At 44.8% G+C, this 21,782-nt stretch overlaps 1 protein-coding gene across 1 annotated transcript in view; it reads right to left on the minus strand.

The window, feature by feature from the left end:
- cos (kinesin-like protein costa) overlaps positions 1-21,782 on the minus strand; it is a gene marked incomplete in the record, with an annotated part of 235,189 nt that overhangs the window by 164,233 nt on the left and 49,174 nt on the right. The window contains 5 exon segments of the mRNA XM_069302674.1: positions 9,936-10,087; positions 11,122-11,328; positions 13,149-13,372; positions 13,788-13,962; positions 16,231-16,353. Coding sequence (XP_069158775.1) covers positions 9,936-10,087; positions 11,122-11,328; positions 13,149-13,372; positions 13,788-13,962; positions 16,231-16,353 — 881 coding nt within the window.

The following is a 21,782-nucleotide window of genomic DNA, read 5'->3' on the forward strand; positions in this document are numbered from 1 at the left end:
TATGTATACAGTATAATATTGCTCAAATACAGTGGAACCTCAATTAACGAGTAATTACCTAAGTGTAGTTACAGGATGAGAGCTACGCTCGTGGTGTCCCGTCTTCCCAGCACTCTTTGTCATATAACGCTTTGAAACTACTGACGGTCTTGGCCTCCACCACCTTCTCACTTAACTTCTTCCAACCGTCTACCACTCTATTTGCGAAGGTGAATTTTCTTATATTTCTTCGGCATCTGTGTTTAGCTAGTTTAAATCTATGACCTCTTGTTCTTGAAGTGCCAGGTCTCAGGAAATCTTCCCTGTCGATTTTATCAATTCCTGTTACTATTTTGTACGTAGTGATCATATCACCTCTTTTTCTCCTGTCTTCTAGTTTTGACATGTTTAATGCTTCTAACCTCTCCTCGTAGCTCTTGCCCTTCAGTTCTGGGAGTGGCTCTATTAACGAGTTTTTCCAGTAACGAGCAAGCCACTCGCAGCAAATTTGTCTCTATTGACGAGCTCGCCTCTATTAACGAGCAAAACCACATGGTGCTTCCTAGCATCTCGCGGGTTCTCGCAAATTCTCGGACGCCTCCGACGCCAGTGTTGTTGTTGTATCACACACGACAAGCATCCCTCTGGATTTATTTGAGCTTTTCTTTGGGTTTTTAGTGGTTTTGCGACTACAATTTGTAACACATGATGTATCCAAAGAAGCTGCTTGCTAAAGATAGTGTTGTCAAGAGGAAGAAAGACACAATTACTGTGGATTTAAAGAAGGAAATTATAGCAAAGCATGAGTGTGGTGTCTGTGTGATTGATCTCACCAGGGAGTATGGCAGGTCCTCATCAACAATTTACACCATTAGTAAGGGAATGAGGAGGTAAGGGAGGATGCTGCCTCTTCCACTGAGATCAGGGAAGTGTTTGGAATGTTTGAAAAGGTGAACGCATTCTTGGAAAAGCTGCCCTGATAAAGCAGTGACAACCCGGTGTGTGAAAATGTTTAATTTATCACTTTGTGATAACACTTTATGAAAGTGTTATCACTTACACAGGTATATGTCGCTTGAAAGTGACACACTTTTTTCTCTTGAATGCACCCAAACACCGCGCTCAAGCGTCATTTGAGCAAATATTTCTATAAAATCCAATTCTTATCCGATCGACTTGGGGATTGTATACATGTTTGCCATGAAATTTCCGTTTTTTTTAATAACCACATTGCCTATTTGAGAAAACGGCATTGTATTGTATCTTCGTGGTAAGACTATTATATTTTTGACACAATGAGTGTAATCGACGTAGTTTTTTATTTGGTGCTGGTCTAACGCATCCTTGTGTGAAATTTGAAATGAAATTTGGGTGAAATTCCCAAGAAGAGAGAGTCCGCCTGACTCAGAGGTGGATTCTCCTTCCACACCATAACCCCTCTCCTCCTTCCCACCTCCCCCATCGTCTCCCTCAAGCCAGCAACTACTCTTCATAAGGTAAAATAAATATTAAAACACTACAACAAAACATTTATATTTACATGTGCAGTATTATATTTACATAAAAAAAAGTCATACAAGTATGGATGTTTTTGGGAGTGGAACGGACTAAATTTATTTCCTTTATTTTAAATGGGGAAATTTGTTTGTTAAGACGAGTTTTCCAGGTAACGAGCTCGGTGCCAGAACGGATTAAACTCGTTAATAGAGGTTCCACTGTATATTACAGTGAACCACAACTCAGGAAAAACTGGACAAAATTTGCCAAGAGAAAAATCAGCGTTAAATGTCTTTTAAATGCCTCTTTCTGGGCGAGCCCAAGTGGCTCCCTGAATATCGTGTTGAGATGGCTTCATATTACTAAGTCACATCAGCCAAGCACTTCTGTTTGGCCTACTGGGGACTGAAACCACAACCTGGCCCCTCACAGAGATGATGAGACCAGGCTACACTGCCACTCCACCGGGAAAGCATTCAGAAAGTCAGTGAGCCAATACAGACCACTGCCGGGTTCAAGGATTCCAAAGCCTCAACAACTGCCAACTGCACTCCCAAAATAATGTAAACAAATGATTGAATCTCACAAAACAAGCACAAGCTCATAGCACTGCTACACTCAACATGACTCTTCGTTAATTACTCTTCCTGCAGCAAGCAGGAGATACACAACTAGGTGAATACAACTAGGTGAATATACACTGTATCAGACCCAGGAAAATCCAGTTGCCTAAGTATTATAGAACAGGCTGAGGACCATGAGCGGTGTCCCAGGAAACACGAAGCTATGGGGAATTTGAAAAATAACTGGGATAAAAGAAATATGCAAAAGTGAGTGAAAATATGGATAGCTAAAGTTGTTATGTACTGTACGTGTATTTCAAAACAAATGCATGTCAATGACAAAGATGACTGCTGCCACAGAGAAGGTCAACACATCAACAGATGAATGTTTTAAAAGTTTTTTAAAGGTAAAAACCAAATATGAAAGGTGGTTTTCTTGGCAGGTTAGTGATTATTGAAAACTTGCTAAGTACAGTAATTATAAAGGGAAAGATCATAATTTAGAATGAGAAACTGATGGTCTCAAGAATGACTTTTATAATTTAAAAGACAGTATTTTCCACCTGGATAAGAAAATTACCGGCTTCACTGAAAAGGTAATGATTCAGGAGGCACAAATCAAGGAACCAGTGGAAGAAACCGAGATATAATGGTGCAAATTTGATGAAATTAACAGGAAAATAGACTCAGAGGGAGAACAACTCGGAGTAACTCAACAGGCTAGTGCAAACAGGGAGTCAGACAAGAATATGATAAAGAGAAACTTCCTTGACAGCTCATATACAGGAGGTTAACACATAAACCGCGCATATCATATATATATGATATCAGTGACAAAACCGAAACCGCGCACATCATTTATATATGCTTTCGTGTCTAGCTCTATAATTTAAACGTCCCGCCTGGGATAGGGGAAGCTATAGTACAGCCACGACCGATAGTTGCCAGATGCCACCTAGAAAAAAAATCCAGGCCAACATTCTTGGGTGTGAGAGCATCAGTAATGAGCAAGCCACCAAGGCTGGCGCACGCAGCACGAGCTCACTGCACAGCTGTTCAGCTTTTGACCACAGCATCACCTACAAATGCTATAATATATATGATCCTGCTATTATTTAGCGATGATAGTATTGTAGAAGACCCCTGACTGTGATAAAACTGACCAGGATTCTGATAATAGCAGGATTGTGGTGATATTTAGAGCTGTGAGCTTTATTTAGAGATATTTAGACTCCTTCCTCCATGGAGGGAGGAGTAAGGCTGTGGGAGGGAGGGTTGTGGCGTCGTCTTCTGACTGTGTGTGGCCACCTTTTATTGACTGCACTCACCATACCAGCTTAGTGGTTTGCTATGGTGAACACAAATGTAAATACTTATATATAACATGTGTATAGTGTGAGATAACAGCAATAGGAATAGGTTGGGAGCCGCCATTTTGGTGAGGGAGGTGCGTCGTCTGCACGGCTTATCATGTTTTTTTTTTTTGAGATATATACAAGAGTTATTACATTCTTGTACAGCCACTAGTACGCGTAGCGTTTCGGGCAAGTCCTTAATCCTATGGTCCCTGGAATACGATCCCCTGCCGCGAAGAATCGTTTTTTCATCCAAGTACACATTTTACTGTTGCGTTAAACAGAGGCTACAGTTAAGGAATTGCGCCCAGTAAATCCTCCCCAGCCAGGATACGAACCCATGACATAGCGCTCGCGGAACGCCAGGCGAGTGTCTTACCACTACACCACGGAGACTGCTGCATGTTGTTTACTGGTGGCCACTATGGTCTTTGGGCACCATACCAGCTTATTTGTACAGGCATGGTGAATAAAACAGGAAGATACTTATATATAATGTGTGTGTATATAGCGTAATAACACCACAAACAATATTGTTGGAGGAGAAATATTAGTGCATCTGGCCTTGAGGGCGGCCCCCACCAGCTGAAAGTGTGAGTAGCTATGTCTTTGTGCCTTTACTCACCATACAAGCTTAGATGTACAGTTATGGTGAACAAAACATGTAAATACTTATATATAATGTCTGTGTATAGTGAATAAATGCAAAAACAGTATTGTGGGAGGAGAATGAAGGTGAGTGAGGTGTTGTTGAGGGAGGGAGTGGCAACGAGTGGCTGGCTGGTGTGAGGCGGTCACTCCTCGTTGCTTTTTGACTCACAAGACCAACTTAGAGGTTCATTATGGTGAACAAAAATGCAAATACTTATATATAACCTGTGTATTGTTACAGTGCCCTCTCCTATTTCTTTCGTTTGCCTGCTTTAAGAGTCATATCAGCTCTCTATTGATTCTCTGAGATACAGGGAGTCTGTTGGTATATGTGGCGACCAGACCGGCCGCCAGATAAGGGAGAAATTTGCATTATAAGTTGTAGGTAAGGGGAAGGTGGCGCCCTGATATAAATGAAAAAGAGTACCCCCTACCTGCAGATCCGCCGTTTTGTAGAAAACGCTAACCGTGTGCGGATTGGGTGGCGTGGGTCACGGGCGACCAATCAGAGCCCACTGTGACGCCACCGAGTGCCCCGGGCGGCGCCAACGCCAGAGTTGACCTGACTGTGGAGGTGAGAGGACGCGCCTCGGCCGGCTCTCGAGGATTTGAGGCTCTACAAGCCTTATTCAGTGGATTAAACTAGCCATCGCAGCCCACCATCGTTATTGGAAACCCTGCGCTTCTGGGAAGCAAGAAAGAAGCCAAGTTCATTGAGCGGAGGAGTGCCAAACTTGGAAAATGGTCTGCAACGGCGCTGGGTGGGCGCCGCTGGACGCTGAGGGTCTGGGAGGTGTGACGGGCAGGCTTAACTGTGACCGGGTCACATTCACTGAGGGTTTTGAGGGACGACACCGTTCCTAGGGCAAGGAGCAACGCCTTGTGGAAGGGACGAGTGTGTGCATATAGTGATTAGCTCAGTGCCCACTGGTGAACCAGGATTGGGATAGCTAAATCTCTGGGATTGGATTGGCGATGACGCGAAGGCTTCATGACACCTGAGGACTTGTGGAACGTTCCTGGATTGTCAAGGACCGACTCAGGAAGCGTGGGAACCTCACACCATCGAGGGACAGGTGTCGTGAGCCAGGAATGTAAGGTAGATCAATTTTCCCTTCCCATTACCCCTTGTTTGAGTAGGCTAGATAGGCCACTATATTTGCATATGTATATTGCAGTATAGCATTAATACTTTAGTAGTAGGATAGGCTGCAGGGCAGCTTGTGTCCAGGGACTGTTGGAGAGGACAGTGTGTGTGGACGGCAGGACAGTTGAAGAAGAGGTGCCAACGTGGCGAAGAGGCCCTTCTGTGAGAGAGTGTGTGACTCCTGTCTAGTCTGCCCAGTTGAAGGAGTGGTTGGAGGTCGTGAAAGAAGAGTTGCTGACGATCTCCAGATTTATATCCTTATTTTTCATTTTCATGTATTGCTTGTGATTGTATGTGTGATCATGTAATTTGTGTCAGTAAATTCACACATTTTATCATTGTGTTTAAGTGTGCCTCCATTATAATATTTCTCTATGAGCATACACGAGGGTTATCATAGTACCACCTAGGAACATCACGTTCTCTATAGAAGTTCTTATCTCCTGGAGAGTGGTAAAGCAGCACAGACTTATATAAAGTGTACCCTAAGCCATCCAACCAGCATCGGAGCCTGAATTGTGGTAACAAGCAACGTAGTGACTGGAGATAGGTAAAGCCACACAGACTTTTATGGGAGAGTACCCTGGGCTGACAGTCCAGTGGCAGATCGAGGGAGTAGCAACACTCTGGCAACAAATAGTATAGAATATCACCCACTGAACTGCATCGCTGGGGTGCAGATATACTAACCCAGCTGGCGACCTTGTTAAGAAGAAGATAGGTAAGGCAGGCGGGAAAGGAGTTCCTGCAACCTTTTTGTCTGGCAGGCAAGACTCAGGGAAGTTATTGTTATAAGGTAAACCTGAGTCTTCCTTCACTTCACGGGTCTAGGCCGGAACTGTTAACAGCAGTTTCCCCGTGGTTGACTGAAGGGCTCCCAGGGTGAATCAGTGGCACCCCCCCCCCCCCTTTAGTGTTGGGAGCAAAGACCTGCGGTGGGTGGGCATTGCTGGTCCTCCTCTGTGGGACCAAGGAGACTCCGGTGAATCCCGGGAGTTGGAGGGGCTGCATATCTGCCTTCTGAGCCCCTAGCAGCCAATTGCTAGCGGAGCCCCAGCCCACCCCCCGTGACAGTATATAGTGTAACAACAGCAAAACTAAATTACAAATCCACAAGGCCCGTGACGAGGATTCGAACCTGCGTCCGGGAGCATCCCAGACACTGCCTTAATCGGACTGAGCTACGACAGGGTTAAAGGGTTGAAACCGAAGTTCTACTGAACTTACTGGATCCCGTAGCCTCTCCGAGGCACAAACCAGGCTCTTACACAACCCCCCCCTGCACCCGAGCTATGTCAATAGGCCGTTCTCCCTCTTCGCCCTTACATCATCACACACAGAGATCACACTAACGTGATGCATCAAATGAACAAATCCACAAGGGCCGTGACGAGGATTCGAACCTGCGTCCGGGAGCATCCCATATTGACCTATTGACATAGCTCGGGTGCGGGGGTTGTGTAAAAGCCTGGTTTATGCCTCGGAGAGGCTACGGGATCCAGTAAGTTCAGTAGAACTTCGGTTTCAACCCTTTTTAACCCTGTCGTAGCTCAGTCGATTAAGGCAGTGTCTGGGATGCTCCCGGACGCAGGTTCGAATCCTCGTCACGGCCCTTGTGGATTTGTTCATTTGATGCATCACGTTAGTGTGATCCCTGTGTTTGATGATGTAAGGGCGAAGAGGGAGAACGGCCTATTGACATAGCTCGGGTGCAGGGGGGGTTGTATAAAAGCCAGGTTTGTGCCTCGGAGAGGCTACGGGATCCAGTAAGTTCAGTAGAACTTCGGTTTCAACCCTTTTAACCCTGTCGTAGCTCAGTCGATTAAGGCAGTGTCTGGGATGCTCCCGGACGCAGGTTCGAATCCTTGTCACGGCCCTTGTGGATTTATTCATTTGATGCATCACGTTAGTGTGATCTCTGTGTGTAACAGCAAAACTATTTGTTTATTGTTTTATGAACATAATAATTGAATTACTAATATGCACACCATAATTTTGAGTACAGTGATGGTTCACACATTTTATTATATAAATATATCACAATTCACTGTATTGAAAAATATTACTGCAAAAAAACTAAGCAAAATCAATCAGAGACATTGAAATAATTAGATAATATATTTGTGGCAACTGCCGCCTGACAGCTCGGGCGGAGCAGACCTCGTCTGGCGAAGGCTGTCAACGCCCCTTTTTTACCACACTTCCCTACCCTATTGCGGCTAAAATATGCCACCTACTATTTTTTTTTTTTCCGTGATCAGGGAACAAAAATGAACACTTGTATAAGACAAAAGAATATTTTGGATTTTTTTTGTTGCGCCTGTGGGTGTTGAATCCATTTGGGCCCCTAGCGGTTTGAGGGTTAATGAAGGACTGGAAAAGTGCAAAGAGGAAATAAAGAAACACATGTTTCTTTCTAATACTGTATATGCTCGATGGTAAAAGGCATTTTTAAGTGCGATAAGGACTTGTTTTAAGTTTACTCTGGCACTATGATCTCGGAAACAGCGAAGGAGGTAGTGTTCGATTTTTTCAGGCTCCTGACAGTAGATGCAGAGTTCTTTAATGTCTGTTCTGTATTTAGAGCTGTGTGCTGCCACGTTAGTGTATCCCAGCCTTAATCTGATCATTGTTACATCAATTTCTCTGCTTTTATATATGACATGTTTCCAAGTTTTCCCATTTTTGTTTATGTACCCATAGTACAAAGGTAAGCATGACGTTTTCCATTTTGTTACAAAATCTTCGGTGATGGTATCTTTTAAAGGATCCTTTACGTGCAACATGAGGATTTGGATGACGAGTAATGTAAGGTGTTTCGTGCATCGCTTTTGCTAGTTGATCTACAGGTTCATTATGGAGCATACCACAATGCGTTGGGATCCATTGGCTAGAAATGTCATAACCATTCAATTGATGTTGATGAAGAAGTTGAAGGCATGGGTAGACAAACTCTTAGCACGTTGTTGAAGAGTACGTAACTGCTTGAATCGCACTCTTGGAGTCACTACAGATTGTATATATCCCAACTGGTAATGTTGTGATTATTTGGAGAGCTTGATATAAGGCATATAATCCAGCTGTGAAAATAGATAGTTGGTTTGGTAACTGCCATCCCTGCTTGAGATGGTGTTGTGGGATCCATACAGCGCTAGTGACCGAGGGTGCGCTGTTCATGAGGATGCGAGATCCATTTACGTAAATCTCTGTGGTATTTGGGTAGTAATTTTTCATTCTTGACACAAAGACTGAGGCTGTGGTTGAGTTTGATGTAGACTTTGGAATGTTGTCTTCCAGTTGTATTGATGTCTTAGGAGTTGTATAAAGCCAAGGTGGAATAGAAGGAACAGTAAGTTGGGTTTCAGAGATTTGGAGTAAAGTGAGGTCTATATTGAGGTTATTTGTAGCTTGTGTAAGGAAAGGTTGTGAGTGATTGGTGGGGAAGTGGGGGTTATGTGGGCTAACTGTTGGGTTAATTTTTATCTGTATGGGTATGTCGGATGAGCAGTGGTACAGGATGACAGATAGATGGCACACGTTATGTCTCGTCTGGTGGCTAAGCTTGTGAGGCCCATTTCCCCCTGACGGCCCAGGATAGGATTGGAACGTGTTGCGCCACATATAAGTCGCATGGCATTGTTTTGAATGAAATCAAGGCTCTGTAGGTTAGTAGGCGCAGCCAACGCATATGCCTGGCAGCAATAGTCTAGTTGGCTGCAAATGTAGGTTGTATAGAAATGAAACAATTTTATGGTGTGCTCCTTAGGTGGTACCAGTGAGGGCTCCTCAGCCTCAGTATGGTGAATCGTGATCGAGTCATCTGTTTAAGATGTTGAATGTGTGCTTTACAGGTAAGTAAGGGCGAGTCGAAGTGCATGCCAAGGTATTTATGTTCTCGTACATGTTGGATGGGAGTGTTGTGTATTGTGAGGATGGGTAGATGAACAAGTCCTTTTTTAGTGAAGATCTGAAAACAGGTTTTAGTAGTACAGTACTAAGTTGGAGGCCCCATTGTTGTGTCCAAGCAATAAGGTCATCAAGTGCTGTTTGCATTTTGAGACTGCATTAGGTAGGGCATTGTCTGAATAATACAAAGTTATATCGTCAGTGTACACCGAGAGGTGTACGGGGCAGGTGTTGGTATATCAGCTAAAAAGGCAGCAAAAGGGGTTGGACTTAGAATGGAGCTTTGTGGGACACCCGTTCAAATTGGAATGCTATCTGAAAACCCGCCTTGTATATAGACTTTGGAGGTCCTGCTTGTAAGACAGTACTGTAGCCATAGAAGAAGTCTTCCCTTTACGCGTAAACATGTAAGCTTTGTCAAGAGGCAAGTATGAGGAAAGCAATCAAAAGCTCCTTTAAGGTCTAGGTAGAGAACAATACCAAATTTCCTGCTTCTAAGAGGTGCAGATTTCATGTTCAAGGCAGAATATTAGATCAAGTGTAGAGCACTATGGTCGAAATCCAGCTTGAAATGACGGTATATTATTATTATGCTCCAGGTACCACTGGAGGCGAGTATGTATAGGTCTTTCTGTGACTTTAATGAGGCATGATAGTAAAGAGATTGGTATGTATGAAGCAGGTTGGGATTTTAACCTACACAGCAAGTTTACTTTTCTTACCACAACTGCTACTGGAATCTAGTTAATGTATACAGACACAAATGGAGCCATTTAGCTATTATCTAAAACTCACAGTCTCAAAATAATACACTATTAATGTACAAAAGAAGCTTACTTGAAGAGGTCCTCAGTATCAAGTGACCCTGTATCGTCTAAGGCTACAAGAGAAGTGTCGTTTGTCACTGTTGACTGTTGGACCGTCCCCAACGACTGCTGCACACTACTCTGCATACCTGTCAGTGTAGACTGCCGACTGCCTGACTGATGCTGAAATACACAAAATTTGCTATTTTAAGGTTCATATTTTATGCCTTATTCTTTAAATGAGAAATATTTCATCGTCATCATTTCCCAATTTGATGGAGTCAAAAGGCACAGCCCAAAAGAAAAAGGTCAGCAATATATGAGCCAGTCCCCGTGGTGAGTCCCTTACCACCAGTCCCCGTGGTGTAGTTGTAAGACACTCGCCTGGCGTTCCGCGAGCGCTTTGCCATGGGTTCGTATCCTAGCCGGGGAGGATTTACTGGGCGCAAATCCTTAACTGTAGCTTCTGTTTAACTCAACAGTAAAATGGGTACTTGGTTGTAACAATGATTCTTCGCAGTGGGGATCGTATTCCAGGGACCTGCCAGAAACGCTATGCGTACTAGTGGCTGTACAAGAATGTAACAACTCTTGTATATATTTAAAAAAAAATATGAAAGAATGCAGAAGTTATTAAAAACTATACATCTTCTATTCATTATTTCATACACACTAAATAGCATCTGATAAGTCCCACCACACCCTAGCAGTCATCCCCCACAGAACCCAAACAGATTCGTAAGACCAAGTGTATAGAGCTACCCGTGAATTCTCCAAAGCATTCATTCCCTCCTTATAAAATGTGTGTTACAATATTCAGTGTGTGTTTTCACATTCAAACTTCAAAGCTTCCTAAATATACTCACTAGGTCTGCACATTTTCTTCCCATCTCTACTCTCTTCCCATCCTGTAGTTAGCTTGAATACACATTTCTCACCAATTTGCCACCATCCATTTGTTCAACATACACAAATCATTTCAGTACACACTTCTTAAACTAGCAATTTATTCACTTTTACACACACTTTTACAATGATATTCACACATTCTTTATAATGATATCATTATTCTCCAAACAAGATGCATGCTTCTCAGATTTTCCAATTTCTACTGGTTTAATTCTTTACTATTCACATTCATACCACATTAATGTCTCACATTATTTTCCATAAGTAATGTTTTGTATAACAAGAGATCAAAGGCATATAAAATTTACCCTTAAGTTTGTTTGGGCAGAACATGGGGTTGTTGTGGTGGTAGAATCCCGAGCACTGTTTTGAATGGCCATGTTGACTGCAGGACAATTAAGGATATAACGTGCCAAACCTCCATATTTAAGGGTATTGAAAGTGGCATCAAAATCTTCAGGTGATGGAGACACACAACACACCATCAAACTTAAGCTGTTGCCCCCAAAAGCATCCTGAAGAAACAGATGTGGATTAGTGTAATAATGTAGAGTAGGCTACCTTGAGGTGCTTCCGGGGCTTAGTGTCCCTGCGGCCCGGTCCTCGACCAGGCCTCCTGGATGCTTTATTAATTTTCTACATTTCTCAATCCATTTTCAACATTATCACAATCATGAATTAGCATCATAATTCTCATTGCAATTCTAAACATTAATACTTTGAACATTTAGAGAACAATTTTGAATACTGATTTAGCTATTGTAGCTATTAATTATTTGCTTTATAAACCAGAGAGCAACAAGAGAGATGAAAGCATAGATATTGCCTAGGTAAACTTATGAATGTGCAATCAGTTCACTAAAAACCCAATATAGAATTTAATGAAACAAAGAATTAAGCACAGTCCATATAATTTTTATAATACGGAGTGGAACATATATACAGAGCTCGGACATATTAATCTCCGTGGTGTGCAGCTTTTATTGTGACATTCTGGTGGTACAAAGAAATTTGAAGTCTTCCCAAAAATCCAGTGTTGAATATAATGAAACGTCTTTTTCTGGGGGGGGGGGAGCCCGGGAGGCTCCGTGAAGATATTCAGACTGATATGTACTATATTAGGTTGGGGCCTATCCTCGTCAAGCCCAGTAGGGTTAGTGGCCCTCAGGTAAACTCAGGTAAATATGTACTTTGACACATTCAACATCAAAATATGTATGTGGAATACTGTATATACACAGAGCTTGGACATATTAATCACTTAATATAGAGTGGAACATGTGTACAGAGCTGGACATATTCAACACCATAATAGAGTGGAACATGTGTACAGAGCTGGACATATTCAACACCATAATAGAGTGGAACATGTGTACAGAGATGGACATATTCAACACCATAATAGAGTGGAACATGTGTACAGAGCTGGACATATTCAACACCATAATAGAGTGGAACATGTGTACAGAGCTGGACATATTCAACACCATAATAGAGTGGAACATGTGTACAGAGATGGACATATTCAACACCATAATAGAGTGGAACATGTGTACAGAGCTGGACATATTCAACACCATAATAGAGTGGAACATGTGTACAGAGATGGACATATTCAACACCATAATATAGAGTGGAACATGTGTACAGAGCTGGACATATTCAACATCATAATATAGAGTGGAACATGAGTACAGAGCTGGACATATTCAACATCATAATAGAGTGGAACATGTGTACAGAGCTGGACATATTCAACACCATAATATAGAGTGGAACATGTGTACAGAGCTAGACATATTCAACACCATAATATAGAGTGGAACATGAGTACAGAGCTGGACATATTCAACACCATAATAGAGTGGAACATGTGTACAGAGCTAGACATATTCAACACCATAATAGAGTGGAACATGTGTACAGAGCTGGACATATTCAACACCATAATAGAGTGGAACATGTGTACAGAGATGGACATATTCAACACCATAATAGAGTGGAACATGTGTACAGAGATGGACATATTCAACACCATAATAGAGTGGAACATGTGTACAGAGATGGACATATTCAACACCATAATAGAGTGGAACATGTGTACAGAGATGGACATATTCAACACCATAATAGAATGGAACATGTGTACAGAGATGGACATATTCAACACCATAATAGAGTGGAACATGTGTACAGAGATGGACATATTCAACACCATAATAGAGTGGAACATGTGTATGGAGCTTGAATAAACTGATCATAACACCTTCTAATAACATGTATGTTATATACACCATATCTCCAAACAAACAATAAACAAATGGGAAGATCATACCTTTAATATATGAGTAAGTCTTGACTCCTTGTAAGGAACTGGACCCACATAAGATTGGTCTGCTAAGCAATGGATGACATTGCTTAGAGCTTTCAGATCAGAATTAGGAAAAAATGACTCTTGACTGGGAAGACTAAAACCACCATATCCAAACTGCATCAGCCGTTCAGAGCCTCCCAAGTCGACAAAATTCATGCGAGAATATAGGTAGTTCAGTTTTCCATCTGAAACACGGGGAAAATATATAATAATATAATTTATATTTGAGAAAATTCCTATTGTGAATGAACAGCATGTTAAAATTCATGAATGCGTCCTTGGGGATCGACCGCTGGATGGAATGAAAACTTAGTCTGAGGACAGGCCGAGTCAGTAATGCTTCGTTGACTTTCTGGATACTTTTCCAGGGGAAAGGTGGAATGTCACTCACTTTCTGTGCCTCTGAAGAAAGCCAGGTTTTGGTTCTGATCCCCAGTAGGCCAAGCAGAACTCTGTGACCGATGTGAACTAGTAATAGTTTGGTGCAATCTCAGTAAGACAGCACCAGAGGACCAAAAGGGGCACCCCCACCCCCCACCCCTAGAAAGAGGTTAGTATGAGATAAACCATATAGATAAAAACCAAATAATGCACACTTACCTGGATCATTCCACTGATGTTCCAAAATAAGAGAGAAGATTGCATGTGAGCTTGAGGGATCGTGGCTCTGGATAGCTGTAGTGTGGCGGTGTACAAGGCCAGCTTCTAGGCAGTTTATGACTTCAGTTATATTACTACAGTCAACGACATTTAGGCCAGGGATCACTACATTACCCTATTATAAAAAAATAGTATATGTATTAATTCTCACAGTATGATAGTAATATTAATCAAGTGACAAAGTACTGTATTATTGTCCATTACTGATTTTGTTAGATGGTGTATTCCACGGAGATCTAAAAAACCAGCATTGAATTTAATAAAACACCATTTTCTGAGTGAGCCCCAGAGGCTCCCTGGAGCTATCGGGCTAAATATGCAATTCATTAGACTGGGGCATTAGTCAAAGGAGTTCAGCCTACCGGGGATCACGAGCCAGAACCTGGCCCCCTTAGAGAGGTAGAGAGAGTAATGGCCCTGGAAAACCCCCCCCTGTGGTTGGGGTTTCCCTTATCTGACATCAACCGGAATAAGGCACCCAGAAAGGTAGGCATAACAAAACAGACCCCACATGGTAAGAAAATTGCAAGCGAAAACCGAACAGAGTTTCCATTTTCTGGAAACTTCTGCCATTTCTGTTCTGTTCTGCCATTTCTTACATGTGAGGTCTGTTTTGTTATGCCTACCTTACTGGGTGCTTAACCCCAGTCGATGTCAGATAAGAAAAAAACCCAACCACAGGAGGGTTTTCCAGGGTCATTGCTCCCTGTGCCTCTCTGAGGGGGCCATTTCTGGCTCGTGGTTCCCGGTAGTCTGAACTCCTTTGACTAATACCCTGGTCTAATGAACTGCTATCCCGATAGCTCCAGGGAGCAGAAGGGGCTCCCCACAGAAATACAATCTGTGGTCTTAGAATGCACTAAAATGGCAGTCATTTGCTTGTTCCTTAAGGTAAGCACCCACTGTGTCTCATGATTAAAATTATGCATGGTTAAACATGAATGTATACTAGACCCTGGTGTCATAGGAAGCATTAGACAGGCAGGAAGATATACTAGACCTTGGTGTCACAGGAAACATTAGAGAGGCAGGAAGATATACTAGACCCTGGTGTCACAGGAAACATTAGACAGGCAGGAAGATATACTAGACCCTGGTGTCACAGGAAACATTAGACAGGCAGGAAGATATACTAGACCTTGGTGTCACAGGAAACATTAGACAGGCAGGAAGATATACTAGACCTTGGTGTCACAGGAAACATTAGACAGGCAGAAAGATATACTAGACCCTGGTGTCACAGGAAACATTAGACAGGCAGGTAGATATACTAGACCCTGGTGTCACAGGAAACATTAGACAGACAGGTAGATATACTAGACCCTGGTGTCACAGGAAACATTAGACAGACAGGAAGATATACTAGACCCTGGTGTCACAGGAAACATTAGACAGGCAGGTAGATATACTAGACCCTGGTGTCACAGGAAACATTAGACAGGCAGGAAGATATACTAGACCTTGGTGTCACAGGAAACATTAGACAGGCAGGAAGATATACTAGACCCTGGTGTCACAGGAAACATTAGACAGGCAGGTAGATATACTAGACCCTGGTGTCATAGGAAACATTAGACAGACAGGAAGATATACTAGACCCTGGTGTCACAGGAAACATTAGACAGGCAGGTAGATATACTAGACCCTGGTGTCATAGGAAACATTAGACAGACAGGAAGATATACTAGACCCTGGTGTCACAGGAAACATTAGACAGGCAGGTAGATATACTAGACCCTGGTGTCACAGGAAACATTAGACAGACAGGAAGATATACTAGACCTTGGTGTCACAGGAAACATTAGACAGGCAGGTAGATATACTAGACCCTGGTGTCACAGGAAACATTAGACAGACAGGAAGATATACTAGGCACTGGTGTCACAGGAAACATTAGACAGGCAGGTAGATATACTAGACCCTGGTGTCACAGGAAACATTAGACAGACAGGAAGATATACTAGACCTTGGTGTCACAGGAAACATTAGACAGGCAGGTAGATATACTAGACCCTGGTGTCATAGGAAACATTAGACAGACAGGTAGATATACTAGACCCTGGTGTCATAGGAAACATTAGACAGACAGGAAGATATACTAGGCACTGGTGCCATGGTATAGTCAAACAACTAGACAGAAGTTCCTGGGCCCCAGAGGCTCAAGAACTGATGTGCGGAATTAAAGATCAATTTGTTATAAACATATTTTGCTATAAGTTAGGTAAGTAAAATAAAGTGAAAATGCTATTTGAAACATATTGAGAAGTTTGGCTAGGGGGGGGGGGTTATACACCAACTATTAAAACAGACCTGAATTTGCCACTGAATAAATAGCTTTTATAGCTAGTGAAACGGTCTGCAAACTCCCAAGAGTATAACTTACCATATTATCTTCAAGGACATTGAGCTGCATGTGGGTGTTTGAGGTAGAGAGCAAGTCATATACTGCATCCCTCTGTACGACCATATAACTAACGTGTACCCGATATTCTCGCCCACGACATTCCTGCAATAAAATCCAAATGATTTTCGACATCCAACCCAAAAATCTGATCAAGGATGTGACGACTTGATAAAATCTGATCAAGGATGTGACAACTTGATAATGGTCCAGAACAGACCCAAACATCATCACTTTATTTTCAGATTTGTATGTTGGGCATCTAACTTTCAGCCATGCTACTGTGAATTATGTCAACAATAATTTTAAATGTGCATTTATACTCATTAGTTATGGAGCCATGTCATGTGACTTTTGATATGCCAAGATTGCTATTCCCAAATTTGCATACACCACAATAATAAATTCACCGCTTTGTGTGGTAAAGTAGTTTACCTCGGTCATATCCGAAAGATACACAATATTACACAGAATCATTTTACTTTTCTCTACTTTTAATCTTTTTCCCTATTGTAGTACAAAATTTCAGCCACCTAAAGGGTCTACCATATATTAAAGTATTAAACAACACATTATTTTTAGACAGTAATTTCACATTCCTCTATAATTGTTTATTTTTCCCATGCTCATTTTCCATACATTTTAGCACTGTTGTTGTTAATTTAACAGTGATGATGACCCATGGTTCACATGTGCCTCAACTACCCATGTCTGGGAGATTTAAAAAATAAAAAGAGGTTGAGGTTCTTCTGCAGACAGGGGCCATGTGTAATGAAGCAGAAAGTGCGGTGAAGAATCTTACATCTAAGAAAACAGAAGAGGTGATTCAGAATATTTGTAAATGCTTGAGAGCACACGGGTGTCTTGTATGTGAGATGTAAAACCTCAGGCAGTAAAGAAGATCTATGGTATGTACTTGGTGAGGACACCACTGATTGTAGGGAAAATCAGTTGGAGATGTTCAGTGAGAAAGGAGTGTCCAACTCCGAGGAATGTGAGGGCTCAGTCTAAGAATTTAATACTATGTTGGACCCATGGGCGATTAGAAGTGGGTCCAGCTCCACTTCCCAACACATATAACAGGTCATCCCAGTTGACTGTAGGACTACTGACAGATTTGGTGGCATGTGGGTAATGCCATTCTGTGTGTAATCTTCACTGCTACATCTGCCAGCACATTCTCAGAAATTCCAACATGTGATGAGATCCATTGCAATGCTATGCTCCACCCTGGGGTCGCATGGTACCACATCAGTTCCTCATGAATCAAAGAGTGTGCAAATGTAACTTTGGTCGTCTGAAGGACACTAGATGAAGGATTGTAAAGGATTCTACATAGAACAAGATCACCAAGGAATGGGGTCACCAATTGGAGTAGGTGGAGGGATTGCAGGTCTTTCCTAGTCTGAGGATTGAACCCTGAAGACAACTGCGCAGGAGGCAGAGACTTTGCCCCCCCTGCCACTACCCAAAAAACCAGCGTTGAATGTAATGAAACGCCATTTTCTGGGTGAGCCCCGGAGGCTCCCTGGAGCTTATCGGGCTAATGTGTGTTATGTTAGACCGGGACATTAGCTAAGGAGTTCAGACCTACCAGGGACCAGCGCCAGAACCTGGCCCCTTCAGAGAGGTTTCAGGGAGCAATGGCCCTGGAAAACCCCATATGGTTGGGGGTTTTCCTTATCTGCCATCGACCGGGGTTAGGCACCCAGAAAGGTAGGCGTAACAAAACAAACCCCACATGGTAAGAAACTACAACAAAAACCGAACAGAGAGGTAGAAAACTCCCTACAATCCCAAGGAAACAAGCAAACAAGCAAACATCACACTTTACTGCCGCGCCGATCGTCCGCGCAGCCCTCCCCACCCCGGGAGGGGGAGGGGGGAGCCCCGGACCTACCGCGCCGGCTGCCAAGCTCCAGTTCGGTAGCTAAGCTTCAACCAACGCGAAAAAACCGCCGACCGGTGGGAGGGAGGGTTTCCAGGGAGCCTCCGGGGCTCACCCAGAAAATGGCGTTTCATTACATTCAACGCTGGTTTTCTGTGGGGAGCCCCTACGGCTCCCTGGAGCTTCATACCCAAAGAGAAGGAAAAGAAAGGGCTAACCCGGGAGGCGGCCGCCACAAACTCTGCAACGCAAAGCCAAGACAACCGGTTGCAAACCTGCGACCCAAGGCAACAAGAACGCCCAAGAACAGACGCACACATGGATGGGCGGCCAAAAACCTGTGCGACCCACAATTCCCTGCGCCCGAAATGAGCCCGAGACGTCACCAACACAGCAGCAATTGCTGTAAACGTCTGAACAGCACGGGCGCAAAGACAGACCGCAGTAAGAAGGAAAACACTGCGGACGACCCGGGAGACCCGAGCCCTGAAAACAGGGAACGAAAGAACCGGATCAACCACAGCGCATCCCCAGGCACAGTACGCCGGCAACAGCAAAAAGCACAACTGGACAACACAGGACGCACCCCCCGGCCAAACCAAACAAGTACCAATACCCCAAGAACCCCTCCGGAAAGCAGCCGTCTCGACCGTCGCCAGGACAGAGAAAGGCTGCACACCAATAAAGCTACCACCAGTACCAAAAAGGAGGAAACTGAAACCGAAGGGGCTACCACAAACTGAGGGGAAGAGAAGAAGGCACCCTGAACAAGGACCAGGATGGCTCAGGCGACTCATGAGCAGGCCGGAGGGGAAACAAAACGCGAGAAGACGTAATAAACGTCATACAGTCTCCAAGACGAAGCTCGCAGGTGGGACACCGTCAACAAAACCACCTGAACACCATAGAGATGGCGATACCTGCGTCAAAATACCAGACGCGAAGAGCCAAAGAGAAGGCCGAACCAGTCACGGACAGGACCGATTCGGCCTGCTGAAAGAGGCGAAGCCTCAGGAAAAACGCCCCGGGTACGGACACCTATCAAGCAGCGTCCGAAAAGAAGGCCGGGCCGGCCACAGTGGAACCATAAGGACTGTTCTCGTGGGAATGGGCTGCAACTGAGCCAGAACCCGAAGCAACAGCTGGACCGGGAGAAGAGGTACAGGTACCCCCCACCTCGACCAGGCCTGCCGAAAACCTCCACCGTGAAGTCCTCGCAGGTGGGAAGGGCGCCACAAAACGGGCGACGCCTAGACCACGCCGACCCGAAGACGTCCATGGCCAGGAGTCCATAAGCCCAACAGAGCCAACAAAACGAATCGGCGACGACTGGCCAACCCACGAAGAGGAATGAACCGAGACAGCTGTCCACCAGGACGCAGGACACACCCCGGACACGAACCACACGGTTAACCAAACCCCCTGTGGTTCCGGCCAGAACCACCAGAGAACAGTCCAAACAGAGCTGAACGGTAGAGTACCTAGTGACCCAAACCCTCCGAAGCGCAAACCAGACAGCCATGAACACCTGAACCGGGCTGTGAGCCCGACGGACAGACAGACTCCATCAACCTCGGCCGACCTGGTGAGCACTGGTCACAAAGCCCCAGCCGAGAGACGACCCGTCCGTGAACACATCGAGCGAAGGCTCGGGGAGCCGCCAAGGGACGGAACCCCGAAAACCCCAAAGAGGAAGCTGGTGACGCAGCACCAACACCAGATCCCCAGAGGAACCCAAGGAATGCAAGAGGCGGAAGTGGAGTCTCCGTAGGAACCAACCGACTCCGGAGCCAAACCCGACTCCGCGGGCAGACAAGCACGCCGAAGTGCAAACTCCCGCACAACCGCCCAAGCAACCGCTGAGCAACCCGGGACCCCCTCCCGAACAGCCAAAGGCGGGACCACAGCCACAGTAACACTTCTGGAGGGAAGACAATGAGGGGCCCAAGAGCCTGAAACAAGGCCCAGGTCCGAACCCGGGACGGAAACAGAAGGGAAAACCTCCAGATCACCAGGAAACCAAACCCAGCGATCTGGAAAGAACCATCCCCTGGCGAGCAGACAAGCGGACTGACTGGGAGCCCACTCCAGCCAGTCGTCGAGGTAGGCCAGACACCGAATCTCAGACGCAGACAGGGCACTAAGATCCGGTAAAGATGCAAAGAGTATACAAAGTGCCCTTCACAAAATAGGGAATGCAATAAAAACAGCAAACCTGAAGCCCCACCACCAAAGCATTGTATGACAATCATATGAAGACATATTATGACATATGACAATCATTATATGACAGTATGACAAGTATAATCAAAGCATTATATGACAAAGAGTGCTGGGAAGACGGGACACCACGAGAGTAGCTCTCATCCTGTAACTACACGTAGGTAAGTACACATAGGTAATTACCAACCGTGCTAGCCCCAGAAAAACTGGAGAGGAACGTGCCAAGAAGTGACCTGGAGGTCCAGGTCCACCATCCAAGCACCCGGCCCTAACAGAATCCGAACAGGAGACAACAGTCCTCCGAGCAGGGCAGAGGATCCAGGGCGCAGACGGAAGTAGTCCAGAAGAACTGCAGACTGGAAAAGCTCATGACTGCAAAGAGCAGACGGGAAGCCCAGAAGGATGGGGCGGAGCGACCACGCCCCACGCACCCACGAAGAGGAAATGACGAAGCGCAGGGAAGAAGCCCACCCCGCCAGCTCTGAACCCCCCCCAAGGAGGAGAAGCCGTCCTCCGACGCCAGCAGAGGCCGGAAGACAACCCAAAGCGCCCACCAACAGCGGGACCAAGCGAGAGGCAACAGAGCAAGCTGCTCCCCCAGCGCCCAGGCAACAGAGAAGGGAACAGAACCCCTTCAGAAAGAAAAAGTACACTACCGAAGTCATGAGGAGAGACTACGGGAATGACACCACACTTCGCTGGAAGAGGAAGTGAGGGGAGACCTGATCACCACATACAAGATACCCAAGGGAATCGACAGGGTTGAGAAGGACAGGATATGTAACACAAGGGGCACACGCACTAGGGGACACAGGTGGAAACCGAGTACCCAAAAGAGCCACAGATAGAATTAGTTTTTTTTTTTTTTTTTTTTTTTTTTGAGTGTCAGAATGGGAACGGGAAAGCACTAAGAAGTAATGTGGCGACTCCTCACACAAGTAACGAGGCTGACCCCCATACAATGTCACATGTAGACATGACAGAGCCCAAGAGGCACAGGAACCGATACACCTGTTGACGGACGGTTGAGAGGCAGGGCCAAGGAGCCAGAGCTCAACCCCCACAAGCACAACTAGGTGAGGACATGTATCGTAAAAGCACAAGCCGCCGACTAGTGGCAAAGAGCACTACGCCGGCCAGGCAAAGAAGGCACAAAACTGCATCAAAAGGCCCACCTCGACAGCAAAACCACAAAGTCCCAGCACAACCACAACATGTGCCAAGACCCAAAAAGCTCAGTCTGCAAGCCAGGAAGACCCCGGAACCCCAAAAGGCAGAACCGGGTCACACGAGGAAACAAAGTCCCCTGAACCCACAAAAGGGGGCCCAAGAGGAAGAAACCTCCAGAACGAAACCAAGGAACCCAAAGGAACCCAGAATCGAACCAGGGGGAGCCCAAACCACCACATTTGCCGGCGGAGAA

Source organism: Procambarus clarkii, chromosome 48, assembly GCF_040958095.1.
Source record: "Procambarus clarkii isolate CNS0578487 chromosome 48, FALCON_Pclarkii_2.0, whole genome shotgun sequence".
Lineage (NCBI taxonomy): Eukaryota > Metazoa > Arthropoda > Malacostraca > Decapoda > Cambaridae > Procambarus > Procambarus clarkii.